Genomic DNA, 14,045 nt, shown 5'->3' with positions numbered 1-14,045 from the left:
TACTGAGAGATGAAAAAATGTGTTTGAGGTCAGCGCAGGACCCAGACTCAACCTTAACTCTTTTCATCATCTACTTCCCATTTTTCTTTTCTTTTTCTTCAGCTGCTCAAGATTTTTCCCTTTATCTCTCCCTCTCCAGCCAACACAGAGTGACTTCATCCTGACAAATGTGATGTGTGTGTGTGCGTGTGTGGGGTATATTGTGTGTGCTTGCACGTGACTGTAGCAAAGGGTGATTCATTTTAATGTCCGCAGGCCGTGTTGTGATCTCTGAACCACAGGCTGGCCAACAAGAGGCGGCCAAACAGTTGGTCATCTGGTGTGGGCTGAGATATTGCAGCATGGGTGTAAAACTGTGTGTGTCTGTGGTTGTGTGTGTGTGAGTGAGAGACATGTGGAGCTACAAGTGAGATTACTTGGACCAGCCAACTGTGTACAGAAAGCACTGGGAGTTATGGATCCCATTGTAGGGTTGATGCTAAGATAAATAAAAGTTAAAAGTTTGCAGTCTGGCTGAACTACAGACGCAGTGCACTCACTCGCCACTTTTAAGTGAGCTGATTGTTTCAAGCAAGTTTAAAGACACACAGTGAGAGACGCAGCTGTTCACAGCAGTTGCTCAAAGGACCTGGAAGGACTTTGGTGAACTCAGAGATGTGATCTGGTTCTCCAGGTCTGCTGGATTCCACTGCTGTTAATTAGCCTTAGTTTATACAGAGTTTCTTACATCTCGTGCCAGCTAATTTAAACTTGCACAGAATGGCAACGTTCAAGTGGTTATTTCCTCTCCTGGGGGCCAATTTATTATCAAATGCTCCAACAATATGAAGAGCACTGGTTGGACAATAATAAAAAGTAACTCAGTAGAAAAAAAAGAGCTTTTGAGGTATCATCAAGAAAACATTGCATACATAAGTAAGTTGGTTTTCTGTCCATCTATGTCTTTAATTTAGGGAACAATAAATAATTGCATTTTTTCATCACAGTTCTTTTAGAATATTTGAATATGTATTAAACATGTCAGCAACACTTCCTTTTGACACAAAGGAATTACTGACATTTAATATTTCCTTTATCGAAAATGCACCAAAGAAACAGGTAAATAATTCACAGACGATTCAGATGATTATAACTTGAATATGTAGTTCCCTTCAGTTCTGAGGTACATTTTGACATGTTTCAGCCGATTTAGTCTTTCAATTTTCTTTTGGCTCCTTTCAAGTATTAAGTAATTACTTTTAGCACTGTTTCACTATTTTAACAACTGCTGTTTCACATCATGCTAACATAGCTTTGAAAAATTAGACATTCTGCTCTTTAGATATATTTATTATATAATTTCATAGAACAAAAGCGTAGTGGAAGGTCTTTAGTGATTTAGTGATTCATTAATATCTTGGTGGGAGAAATGAACATTATTAAGTTAACAAAACATATTACAAAATACTGAAAACAATGTCCCTCAAGTGAAATGCTAGCATATATTTCTAATGGCATGGCTACATAGTAAGTGACTCCTTCAGTGGTCATTAAAATCTGTGTTTAAAAGTGTACCTGTGGACCTCCATGTTAAAATGCTCAACTTCAAGGGAATTAGCATTAGCATGCGTGCCATCACTAAAGCTAATTTCCACCATAATGACAACTGTAGACGTTTTTTTTAATTTACCAAAATAGAAGTTTGTTCTTCAGTTTTGATGAGTGAAATTCACATTGTCCAACCTTTTAAGGAGGAGATAGGGTACATATAGACATAAAACACTTCTTTCGTAAGAAGATACTCACAGAAAATTGGCAAAGTGTTGCACAGACTCAAAATGACATTCAGAAACTAATAGTGACACTGTTTTGACTGTGTATAATATACAGTCTATGATGATACATCTATAATAACAAGGTGAGCAGATAATAGTTACCATATTTGCTAGTTTAGTTTGGTATGTTAGCATGCTATGTTTGCTAATTAATGCTAGCTAAATCTAGGTTTAAAAAAAGAAGAAAAAAAGAATACTTGATAAAAATGAACTGGGTCTTCCCGAAAAGCAATTTATCAGGCCAGTCAAGCTGAGGGGAATAAAATGAGAGTATTACATACTATACTATACGCTTATACACCCAAAGGCGATTGGGTGTATAAGCGTAAAGAGAAGTTTCAATTTTGTTTTTGTAATGCAGCTTTATTTTAAAGCGTTAGCACAGACCATTTCTCTGGTAGACAATCCGGTTGTTAAGCAGGGCTGGACTGGGACAAAAAAATCGGCCCGGGCATTTTGACTAGAGACCGGCCCACCAAAAATGTGACGTCATTCAGGGATAAAACCGCAAAGGATTCTGGGAACTTGTGGCAAGCGGTACTAGCGCATGCAGGCTTTCAATTGAACTCAGTTACACAACGATAAAAAGAAACACAAAAAATGGCAACAAGCTGTTGTATTATTAACTGCACTAGCCGGTGTTGTGCCAAAAAGTGATTGTCTGCCAAAAACTGATTTCCGGTATTTGCCAAAAACTGATTGCTCGTATTTAAATTGCTATAAGTAACTTGTTGGGCTATAATATGTGAAACATATGTCAAATGCATCCCTCATGGATGACATAAAGTCATCTCTCCATCTCCTGCTCTTTTATTTCTCTCTCTGCTGCTCTTCTGTCTCCTCTGTCACAGACTTCTCCACTTTTGATGATAAATCAGCCTGGTGCAACATGTAAGGATTGGCACAATTTGTTAAGATTTTGAGGAGTTTGAGAAACTAACCTTAAGCATAAAATAAAATTTACTATCAGTAACTTCATAGCACCCGCCCAGCAGTATATAAACTCCGTCATGCTAGCTAGTACGCAGTACCAGTTATTCTAAGCGACTGTAAAAAGTCAGCACAACGAAAACAAACTACAACTAAACTTGGTTTATATCTGACACAGATAGACAGCAGGTCATAACTTCTTACCTGAAGTTCAGTTCCTCTGCCACTATGACCGGCGGCCGCCTCGGGTCTCTCCTCCTCTTGCCTCCCCTTTCCCTTATCCACCTGCTGGCCTCCACCACTTGCTGATGTTGCTAAATCTGTGGAAGCTATGCCATAGCTACCGCCAAACAATTCAGTTATTTTTACACATTTGGCAGCGTCTGCCTGAAGGGCTTGTTTCTTTTTGGCCCTAATTTTTTCTGCACCTCCTTTCCTTTTTTTTGTTCTCCATTTTCTTTAGTTCGTCTATAACAGGGCTGCCCAATCCCAGTCCTCGAGAGCTACTATCCTGCAGCTTTTAGATGCATCCCTAATCCAACACAGCTGAATCAAATGGTTTGATTACCTCTTCAGCATGCCATTGTGTTTGGCAAAGGCCTGATAACAAGCCATTCATTTGATTCGGGTGTGTGGGAACAAGGATGCATCTAAAAGCTGCAGGACGGTAGCTCTCGAGGACCGGGATTGGGCACCCCTGGTTATAGGATTGCTAAACAAGAGGGCGGGTGCATCCGACCTCCTCGGCTGTAATTGGTCTAGCCCAGAGTCGATCATGACCAATTGGCCAATCCAACACCTTTCATTATTTATACCCTTCCAAAAAAAAAAAAAAAAAAAATCGATCAGCCTATAAAAACAAAAAATCGGCAGCGGCCCACCGGGCAAATGCCCGGTATGCCCGATGGCCAGTCCAGCTATGTTGTTAAGTGATGATGTAACTTCAGTAACCCTACAAATGTCACTATTGTTTAGTTTTCTGTCATCATTTATGACGGAAGTGATAGCAGAGCTGTACGTTTTCATTTTTCAGAAATCCCTCAGTCAGAACATGGTATATAATCTTTAGATGGAAACTACCAAACTCCCTGCTAACTCCTAACTCCGCTAAACTTCATAAATTCTGTTTTAATGGATGCCTGGATGTTAAACTTAATTGTTACACCTCATATCGCCACACTGATCATTTTATTACAGATGAAAGAATTTAGACATTTTGTAAGTCGCAGTGATGCCACAGCGTTTGTTTGACTTTGGGACCAAAAGCAGAGTTTGGACCCGGAAACAGTTAATGATGTCGGACTTAAAGACATGATAGTATGACTGCCCATACAGTAAGTGGTTGAAGATCTCTTAGTTTACATTGAATTTTTTTCTGTCTTAAAGTTTTAGATTACAGCACACTAGCCCTGCAGTATTCCTGGCAGCATTCTCAAAATATTCCTGCATTTGCCTTCGAGTCCCTCCTGGATACAGGAAATGGGCGAAAGTAAATAATTTCTAATTAAGAAAAAAATCCTTCCATCAGTCTCGACAATAGGTGTCCAAAAAACACAGAAAGCCACTCTGCGACTGAATAAATAATTTGCTGTTGAAGATTCATGATAAATATACAGCTTTAAAGGGTGTCAGAACAAAAACACTGCAGGACTGAACTCTGCTGTTGTTCGCTGTGTTTGTGTCGAACGTTGGATTTCTGCTTTGGAGCCCTTTGATGTAATTATGTCTTCTCCCTTATGCCTCCCAATCTGGTTTTCATCACCATTACACTTTTCAGTAATGAGCACTCTTTTTCTTTTGAATAAAGGAAAACATCCCATTCCAGACAATAGAATATTTAGTAGCATTACGTGTCCTTGGATGGGTTTGCTCTCCTTTGCTGGAAAGCGTGAATACACTTTAGTGTGTGTGCGTGTGTGTGTGTGTGTGTGTGTGAGGGCTGAACCACAGCAGGAGGTTCAGACCTGAGATGGGGTGAGTCTTGTTGTCCTCCCTGAATTATTTAGCGCATGAGGGAGTATGTGAGCGAACGCTAACCCCGGTTGTCACGGGAGACCGCAGAGCAGAGTGCACTGTTTATTATCAGTCTGTGTCCTTTTCTGTTTTTAAGTGCTGTTTAAAAAAACTGGTTCACTGTGCAGAAATCTTCACACATCCTCAGTTCAGTAAGAGTGATCAATGTCTCGTTTGTCTTCTCTGAATTCAACAACAAACAAGTATTTAGGAAAAAGAAGGGAGGGGAACAGAGGAGTATATGAAAGTGTGATCTTTCCTGGTAAAGCCTCTTAGGGAGCTGTGGATTTACACTCCTGTCAAATGATTTGTGGTTTCGTGTGTGTGTTTCAAATGTCCTCACAAGGATACAGAGATGAGAAAATCCCCTAATGTGGAAATTGTTATCCTGAAATGATGTTTTTTTTTCTTTTAGAAGTGTTGACTTGGATTAAGGGTCGCAGAATGGAGAACGGGTGTAGGTTGATGGAAGGTCCTCGCCGCTTTGGGGACACAAAGATGTGTGGCGTCACATTTATTCCGCAGTGTTGGAAGTCCCTGAACTTGTGAACTGTGAATCTAACCTTAGACACTGAGGCACAAGACACACACATGAAAAGACACCCTCTCAACACCTCTAAGGGTCCCTGCGGGTATCCCACGGAGTTCAGGATGTGTACACTTGCTATATTTATGCACCTTTACACTCATTATACCAGCATGACCTTCAGTCTGCCTACTTTTTCACCTTCGTGTGGTTTTGGCGCTAAACCCAGATTTGACATGTTTTTTTCATGTCATTTCCCGGCCTCCCTTTCTCTCTCTGCCTGGCTACTAACCCACCCACCCATCCATCCACCAAGCATGTTGGCACACAAACACTGTTTTTAGAAAGCAAAACAACCTGGGGAATATGACTGGAATATGGAAACGCTTAATCTCTCTGGGTGGATGAGTATCAAATCCCCCAGCGAACGATCGAGGTAGAGAGAGAAAGAGCGAGAGAGACTGTGGAGGAACACTGTGTTCATTTTGCCAAGGCCAGATGGTGAGGGCAGCTTTGGTGCTGCACGGCCTCTCAGGCCATGACACACACACACACACGCACAGACATGATTACCTCAGCCTGTTTGTACAGCAGCAGTGTACTGTGTGTGGTGGCCTAAGCGAGTCAGACTTATTAGATTAAGCTTTTATTTGTCTCTGCGCCGTTATCCACTGTTTTCCATCTAAATGTGTTGCTGGGATTAAGAGACAGTCTCTGGTTTGCGTTTTCCATGTTTGGATAGTTTGTAATCTGCTTCTCTATCTGTATTATTCAGCGCTGGAGGTTGGTTCAAATGCGCCAAGCAGCCTCACTAACACCAAAACTGACACAACCAGAGTATTGTGAAATTACACTGTTTCTTAACAAGGGATGTTTAATTTCAGCTTGCTTATAACTTGAATATGGCGTTGTACACCGCTCAGAAAAATTAAAGGAACACTTTGAAAACACATCAAATCTTAATGGGAAAAAGTCCTGCTGGATATCTGTGCTGATCAATCAATCAATCAATCAATCAATCAATCAATCAATCAATCAAAGCTTTATTTGTCACAAGCAGGTTGCCCTGCAGTGAAATGGGAAATAAAAATGATTGATCTACAGAGGGCTGAATTCAAAGACATCCTGAAAATCAAAGTGAATTAATGATGTGACCGGCTAGTCTGTTTTGCCAAATTTTCACTGCAGCAACTTAAACTGGTACTCAGTGGTTTGCTTGTATACACACCTGGCAACATCAGTGCATGCCCCTGAAGGGTTTCCTCCCGGATCTGGACCAATGCATTACTGAGATCCTGGACCGTGTAAGGTGGAACCTGCATGGACTAAATGATAAAACAATATCCCAGAGGTGACCTGTTGGATTTGTATCAGGCAAGCATGGGGGCCAGTCAATGATATCAGTTCCTTTATCCTCCAGGAACTGCCTGCATGAGGCCCGGCAATGTCAGCCTCATGTGGCAAGTTCAACATCACCTCAATACATGAGGTAAGACAGTGTGCAACTGGAGGAACCCAGGACCCACTACACCAGGTTTGACAATGGTCCAAGGATACCTAATGGCAGGCAGTGTTGGGAAGGTTACTTTTAAAATGTATTCCATTACAGAATACAGAATACATGCCCCAAAATGTATTCTGTAACGTATTCCGTTATGTTACTCAATGACAGTAACGTATTCTGAATACTTTGGATTACTTAATTATCATGCTTTTTACAACAACGTGAATGTACTATTGCTGTGATTTATTACTATTACTGAAGGTCCGCGACTCCGAACTGTAGTAAAGGGACCTCTGACTAATACGGCGGGGTCCCTGTCGGCTTGTAGCCGAAAAATAGCTTTACTTTGTTGTGTGGGTCAACTTTTCTTGCGAGATACAGAGAGAGGCGTTGAAAGGCTGCTCCAACGGCTCGTCAGGCACTCTTCTTGGCTGCAGTGGTTATTATTATATTTACATGCTTCCAGCTCCCGTTTTTGCTCGATGACAACTCGTACCTTTCCACTCCCCTTTTTCTCCCTCCTCGCGCTCACAGACCCATAACGTGTATGGCAGTCCATTCTCCCTGCAACACGGACTACACTGCCCATGATGCTACATTCTTTAGAGCTATGCTTGTAGCATTCTGCCTGTTAGCTTAGCACAACAACAACAACAACGAAAAGGCGCTCTCTCACCCAGGAAACACAGAGAGAGAGAGCGTCGCCCTGTAACCATGGCAACCGTAACGCTGCCGCCTGGAACAACAGAACGTAGCTGTCAAACAAAACCAAACAGTCCTGACCCGCGACAAAATGAAACAGGAAAGTACCGCAGTGTAATCCATTTATTTCAACAAAGTAACTGTATTCTGAATACCACCTTTTTAAACTGTAACTGTAACGGAATACAGTTACTCATATTTTGTATTTTAAATACGTAACGGCGGTACATGTATTCCGTTACTCCCCAACACTGATGGCAGGGGGCCATTGCATAGCCTGTGGAGGTCTGTGCAGGCATCATTGACCCATAGCATTGTTCATAGCTTCTCCCGACCCTTTCATGTCTGTCACACGTGCTCAGGATGAACCTGCTCTCATCTGTGAAAAGCACACTGCACCAGTGGTGGACCTGCCAATTCTGGTATTCCATGACAAATGCCAGTCAGGCTTTACGGTGCACTGTAAACCCGAATCAGTTGACTGAACTTAAAACATTTGTGGAAACTGATTACCTCAAAAGTTTTAAGTACACAAACTCATCTTTTCTAAGTATGGGGTACTCAAAATTTGTATTTATTGTTAACTTAAAAATTTTAAATTATATTTTTATTTTATTAATTGAGCTTTACTTAAAAACTATATACTTTAATTTTAATATTTTTGTGTTTTTTGTAGTTTACTATTTTGATCCAACACAATGCAATTATATTACAAACTAAACGCAAATTATATGATTATTAATTAAAAGATATTTATTTTTAAATGTTTGAGTGTAGACTAGTAAAAAAAATTAGAGAAATTCATTTACTTTACATTTTGTTTATTTAACATTTTTTATGGAAATGTAAAAACATCACTTAGTGTTTTTATAAAACCACTAACATGGACATTGGCACCATAAAGTGAGCATTATAAATTCAATGTAGAACATGTCTTTTTATAAAATCACAAAGGACAACATCAGTCCTAATTGCATCTTTCTCAAAATACATAAATTCAAAATAAAAAGTCAAATACTAATCACTTTTGTTTGAAAAAGAAATGAAAAACAATTTTATAAAATGGGTACAAATAAAGATGATCATCTTCCAAATAACCAGAGCAAAGTTAGGTAAACTGATGGAGTTAAATCCACCCAAAGTCTGTAGTAAACTTAAAGTGCTTTAAATAAAGTGCTTAAAACAAAGTGCTCAGTAACAGAGTGCATGTCCTAACAAACATTGCCTTATATTCCTTCCAGAACTACTCTTTCAGCAACAAATCATTTTTAAGAGCATGTAGGCAGGGTTTCAGAGGTTTGCCGTCAACAAGCCCCATGAAGATTTTTTGGACAAAGGTAAATGTGTGAACGAGCTTCCTGGGGTAGTCTAAATGCAGAGCATAGATCAAACCAAACAATAAGGCAAATGCATCTGCAAATCTGGGAATATCACGCATCACCAAGTCGCCTTCCACCACAATGGCCATGCTTGAGGAAGTAAAATGGACTGGTCTGGGAAGCGCCGTCGGTAACCACTGTGAGAAGGGCAACTGGAGTGTCAATGAGGGTCGACTCATCCAATGTGTCCGCCTGGAATAGACACAGTATCAATAAGTAAGGTTGGTTTGAGAGAATGTGACAAGCAAGACCTGTAATCTAGCAAAAAATTCAGCAGTGTAGTGGGTTACTTTGTAACGGGTTAGGGTACTCTACTTTTTTGAAAAATGTACATTAACGCGTTAGCTTCTTGCATTACATAATTAGTATGTTTGTTATTTTTCTAAAAAAAAAAAAAGAAAAAAGAAAAAAAAGAAGTCATTTTTTATTTTATGACTTTATCTCAAAAAGAAACTAAATCTTGACTTCAGCCTTGTTTTTGGGGCCACCTGCAGCGTAGCCGAAGTGCTGTGATACGCCTGTGCCCTGCTCCTGACCCTGTGTGTGTGTGTGAGGGTTTTCTAAAGAGAGGGTATTTTGCTTGTACAATTTGGTAGCTGCTAGGGTATTAAATTGTATTTAAAAAAATCCATGGTGTTTTATCTCACTGGCAGAATTTAAGTGATGCAAAAATACACTTACATTACATGTCTAAAAGAATTCTGGGTCCTCCTCCCGCAGGTATACAGGAAGGGCACGAAGCACTGCAGTGCGTTTCACGTTGATATCAGGCGCCTCCTAAAAAGGGAAAAGAAAAGTTCATTGAACACAAAGTTTTCAGGTGTCATTCTTTGGGGAGAATACATGTTTATGAAACTGCATGACATGTGACTCTACATAATTTTGGAGACATTTCTTTTAAGACACAACCTTTCTGTCTCTTATGACAAAGAGTCTGTATCTTACTCATTTGACAAAAATCCTACACAGTATTTTAAAGTAACATACCAGATCAGAGCTGTAATCTGTATAAAACACAAATGTTCAAAGCAAGGAAAAATTGAGTTTTTATCAGTGAAACTTTTAATTTGTGTTAATTTTATCATTATCAATATTCACCTGAAGATCATAATGATTCAGGATGGTTCGCAGAGCCTCTGATATCTTGCCAGTCCGTGCAGCCTTCTGTCTGTATAGAGCCATAAGTCGTGGTGTGTGTCTGTCAAGTTCAGCGTAGAACTGGTTCCGCAGGTTAATGTTTGTGACTCGGTGGAACTCCGCACAAATCTAAAATAAAACAGGACAAAAACATCCAACATGAAGCCAAATTACTGACCAAATTTACATCTTATCATTAAAGAGGAATTGCCCAACTTCTGTCTAACCTTGCTTTATAGATGTCCTATGAATTTTTTTTTCTTTAAATTGGACCCGAACCACAAGCACAAGTGTATCACAAAGCTGAAATATATTTTTGTTTGTTATCCATTATTTATTTATGTGTTATTTATTTATTATCTGGATCTGAAGAGATCTGCTGAACTTGCATTGTTTCATGTTAAACTGAAGAAGAAAAAAAAAATCAAAGCACAGATACCTGAGAGTCAAATCGCAGAGCAGGCCATTTCTCTAAGAAGTTCTTTACCATTGGGTTGTCTTGAACAATTTCATGGCGACGAAGTGCGAAGGTAGTCTGCATCAGTTTTTCAATCATTACTTTGTTGGGCTCAGTCTTCTCAACCTCATTTTTTATCTGGACTCTCATATCCTCCAAACTGACCTGATCTTCTCCTCTTGGAAAGTTTGGGAGGTAGTTCACCTCAGCTCTTCTGGCTCTTTTTATGTTTGAGTGGGGATGCTCTCCTTCAGGGTTGTTAACACTCCTCCTACCAGCATTGACAGACACCTCCACACATCCAGATCTGGCTAGCTTGGTGCGATAATTTCCCATCTTGAATTTTAAACTGGTCTTCCAACCATAACTTCCATTCCTACTTCCAGGCTCTTTAAGACATGGATGAGTGGTAACAAGAGCTTCTGCTGCCAAACCGACATCTCCATCACTCGGATAGGCTTTGAAGGTGTGCATCACTGAAGCCATGGTCTCCAAGATGTTGTGCTTTTGGGCTCGAGTCAACTTCAGATGTTTTCCAGACATCTCAAAGGCTCTATTTCCCTCCTCAAGGAGATGTTCAACTTCGTAAGAAAAGGTAGGTACTGGGAAAGTGTCAGGCCAACACTTCAGACGCTGAGCTAAAGGCACATGAGGAAGGATGTCTGTATCAGAACTTGCACAAGAACTGACATCACTTTCAGATCTCACTACTTTTAGTGTGCCCTTCTCCGGCAACTCTTGAATATCCAGTAGGCAGGTAAGTTGCCCATCAAAGTCGGAGTCTTCGTATTGTAAGGTAAACTCAAAGTCCAGCCTTGGGTTGAGCTTCTCACGGAGTATGGTGATTAGTTCTTCCACCGACTCAGGCCGCTTAGTTAGAGAAACCTTCACAACAACATCTGTGGTGAGGTGAACTCTCAGCAGGAACTTTTGGGATACTGCCATCATCCTATGAATAAAACAAGGAATGGAGATGATTTTTAAAAAATGAATCGTCTCATATATAAAAACACTGTACATCATACCATTAACCTTATTATGGTCAGTGATAATTATATACTCAGCCATCATTACAGCTTTCAAAAATTTCAAAAGTACACTGTACATTTCATGACAAAATAAACACTTAGCATGGTAAAAAAAAAACTTACAATTACTGCTGTTTACTTTGAGTGCAGTCTTGAATTCTATGGCCGATCATCCAACAATCCAAAACATAGGTAAGAATTTCAGATGTTACAAAGTCACAGGCCATCATTCCATTTAGTCATGGTAAACAGTAACCCTCTTTTAGTTTTAAGTTTTTACCATATAATCAACATTGTCTCACCATGTATAAATTCTGTTAAGTTGGGGAAAAAAAAGCAAAAAAAAAAGAAGCACAGAATACATATGAATTTACACTGCAGTTATTTTAAAAAACCAAGCCAAACTGCGGGATAAATCTTTGCAAAGACACATTGTTATGCAATAGTACATAATACATCAGTGAGATACATGTAATATTACACAGAACTTCTACTTACAAACTACTTCTTTTACAGGCTGCTGCTTAAGATAGAAGTTGCCACTGCTAGCTAAGTCACTTTTGAATGATGCTAATGAGAAGAAGAAAAAAACCCGGCCGAACAATGAGGCTGCTGTTGTAAAAACGCCAACTTTCTTGCGTTGGCAATGGGTCGTTAAAATATCACTAAGACACTTTCTTTATGTGCAATTCTTATTAAAACTGTGTTTTAATCGGTTAAAACTGTAAAACTGACGATATCATCGGTTTGAAAAAGAGCGCGAACAACAGCGAACAACAATTCACTACCTGGGTCTGTGCTGTTTAACACAACGGCGCATTCAAAAACAAGTTAATGGCTGCAACATATTAATATACTTGCTTTTTTACGGAAAAAATAAACATAACGAAGGTTCCGTTTTACTTACAAGTTTCTCCAAATGTGCTCTCCGGTCGCTCGAGAAGGGCAGCCATATTGAACAGAATTTTCTGTCAACGTCGTTCAGGTTAGAGAGAAAACGTCATGACGTCATGACGTACAAATGCGGAGCTCGAAAAAAAAACATTTACTCAAAAATCATAATTAAAAAAGCAGTATTTACTCTTAACTTCTAAGCCATGTACAATTATAACTGTTTGAATCGTTAAGAGAACAGAAAAGTTTTAAGTTGTTTCAACTTTGTGACGCATTTCAATTGTTGTATCCACAAACTTTATAAGTCAGGTGGACTGTTGGGGTTTACAGTGTGCCAGACAGTGAGCACAGGGCCCAGAAGAAGATGTGGGTCCCTCATTAAGTCAGTCTCATTGTTTGGTCAGAGACATTCACATCAGTGGCCTGATGGAGGTAAATTTTTAGCTCTGGCATTGCTCATCCTGTTCCTCCTTGCACAAAGGAGCAGATACTGGTCCTGCTGATGGGTTAAGGACCTTCTACAGCCCTGTCCAAATCTCCTAGAGTAACTAACTGCTTCCTGGAATCTCCTCCGTGCTCTTGAGATTGTGCAGAGATTGTTGATGCATGATGATAATCCTACTTAGGGCACCATGAACTGAACATGTAGTCTTGAATAATACTTTTTTCACATCTGCAGTGTTTATTCCATTGAAACTGGTTCATATTCCTTCTTGGTGTAAACACAGTAAGACTGATGTGCAGGGTACATAAACGGTAAGCACAGACTTGCAGCTAGCTATAAAACTAATATAAAGTATTCACATTATGTACCAGGTCAGAAGACAACTGTTTTTCTGCCTCAGGCACACTAAGAAGTGGACTAAATGTTCTCACTTGGTTTGTAGTGGTCTATTTTGGTTCACTTAGTGTTTGCTTAGTTTTTTCTGTGTGAACAGACACTGAACCATGAGAGAAAACTATGAGCTAGATGCGCCAGAGCATATCTTTATATTTTTACATGCTGTAGTGCCATTTGTGGGAGCATTTTAAGTTGCTATATATCAATACAACCATTATAGCCCAAATTTAATGATATGTATGTATTAAGTCCATAGTAACTACATAAATTGCAAAAAAGTGCAATAAACTACAAAAAAATGTAAAATCATTTTTGTTTTGTTTTTTGTTTTTTACATATATTTCTAGTTAGAGAAATTTAAGAGGTTTATCCCTCAAAACTGCAAATACAAAGAAGTTCCTGAAAATAGTTTCCAATAACAGGAAATTTATTTTGAGTGTCGTCATAGTTTTATTTTTGAGATACACCAATTTTTATATACTGCAGGAAAAACAAATACTATAATGCAAATTTGTAAAAAACCAGCCTATGCATCAAAATAAACTATTTCCAGCAGTGCAATTTGAGTTCTAAGCATCCCAGAAACTATACAGAAAAGCATAAAGTCAAACATGACTTTTAAAAGCACCAGTATAGGCTTATAAGGCCTGAAGGTAAAAGAAAAATCACATTTTTCGTGAAAATGACACCACTTCCGGTTTTGGGCAGGTAATGGCGGACATGCGATAGTTCACGCTGACGTTCGAAGTGTTATGAAAAGCTGATCTTATCGGCAAAGCGTGTTTCTGGAATATTATGTTTTGTGTTTGCTGCAATTGCT

General features: G+C 39.3%; 2 protein-coding genes across 2 annotated transcripts in view; one reads left to right on the top strand and one right to left on the bottom strand.

Moving 5' to 3' along the window:
- The window catches only part of LOC308385240 (transcription factor E2F3-like), an 86,537-nt gene that overhangs the window by 47,466 nt on the left and 25,026 nt on the right, over positions 1-14,045 (top strand). The gene's annotated exons all lie outside the window — the stretch shown is intronic.
- Positions 8,288-12,464, bottom strand: LOC308385010 (uncharacterized protein). The gene is made up of 5 exons (XM_080863727.1): positions 12,398-12,464; positions 10,445-11,411; positions 9,967-10,134; positions 9,550-9,645; positions 8,288-9,060 (listed from the first exon to the last, which is right to left on the bottom strand). Exons 2-4 carry the CDS (start codon positions 11,408-11,410, stop codon positions 9,559-9,561), a joined length of 1,221 nt encoding a protein of 406 aa, XP_080719853.1. The 5' UTR covers position 11,411; positions 12,398-12,464; the 3' UTR covers positions 8,288-9,060; positions 9,550-9,558.

This window comes from Rhamphochromis sp. 'chilingali', assembly GCF_963969265.1.
Source record: "Rhamphochromis sp. 'chilingali' genome assembly, chromosome: 17".
NCBI classification, from domain to species: Eukaryota; Metazoa; Chordata; class Actinopteri; order Cichliformes; family Cichlidae; genus Rhamphochromis; species Rhamphochromis sp. 'chilingali'.
This window is presented reverse-complemented; position numbering and strand designations above follow the sequence as displayed.

What these genes read in the sequence shown, in the direction of transcription:
- LOC308385010 (XM_080863727.1), bottom strand. Translation starts at nt 11,410, where the DNA reads ATGATGGCAGTATCCCAAAAGTTCCTGCTGAGAGTTCACCTCACCACA. An exon ending in CTCTGCGATTTGACTCTCAG is followed by an intron (nt 10,135 to 10,444) that starts GTATCTGTGCTT and finishes GTTTTATTTTAG; the next exon opens with ATTTGTGCGGAGTTCCACCG. An exon ending in TGAATCATTATGATCTTCAG is followed by an intron (nt 9,646 to 9,966) that starts GTGAATATTGAT and finishes TTCCCTTTTTAG; the next exon opens with GAGGCGCCTGATATCAACGT.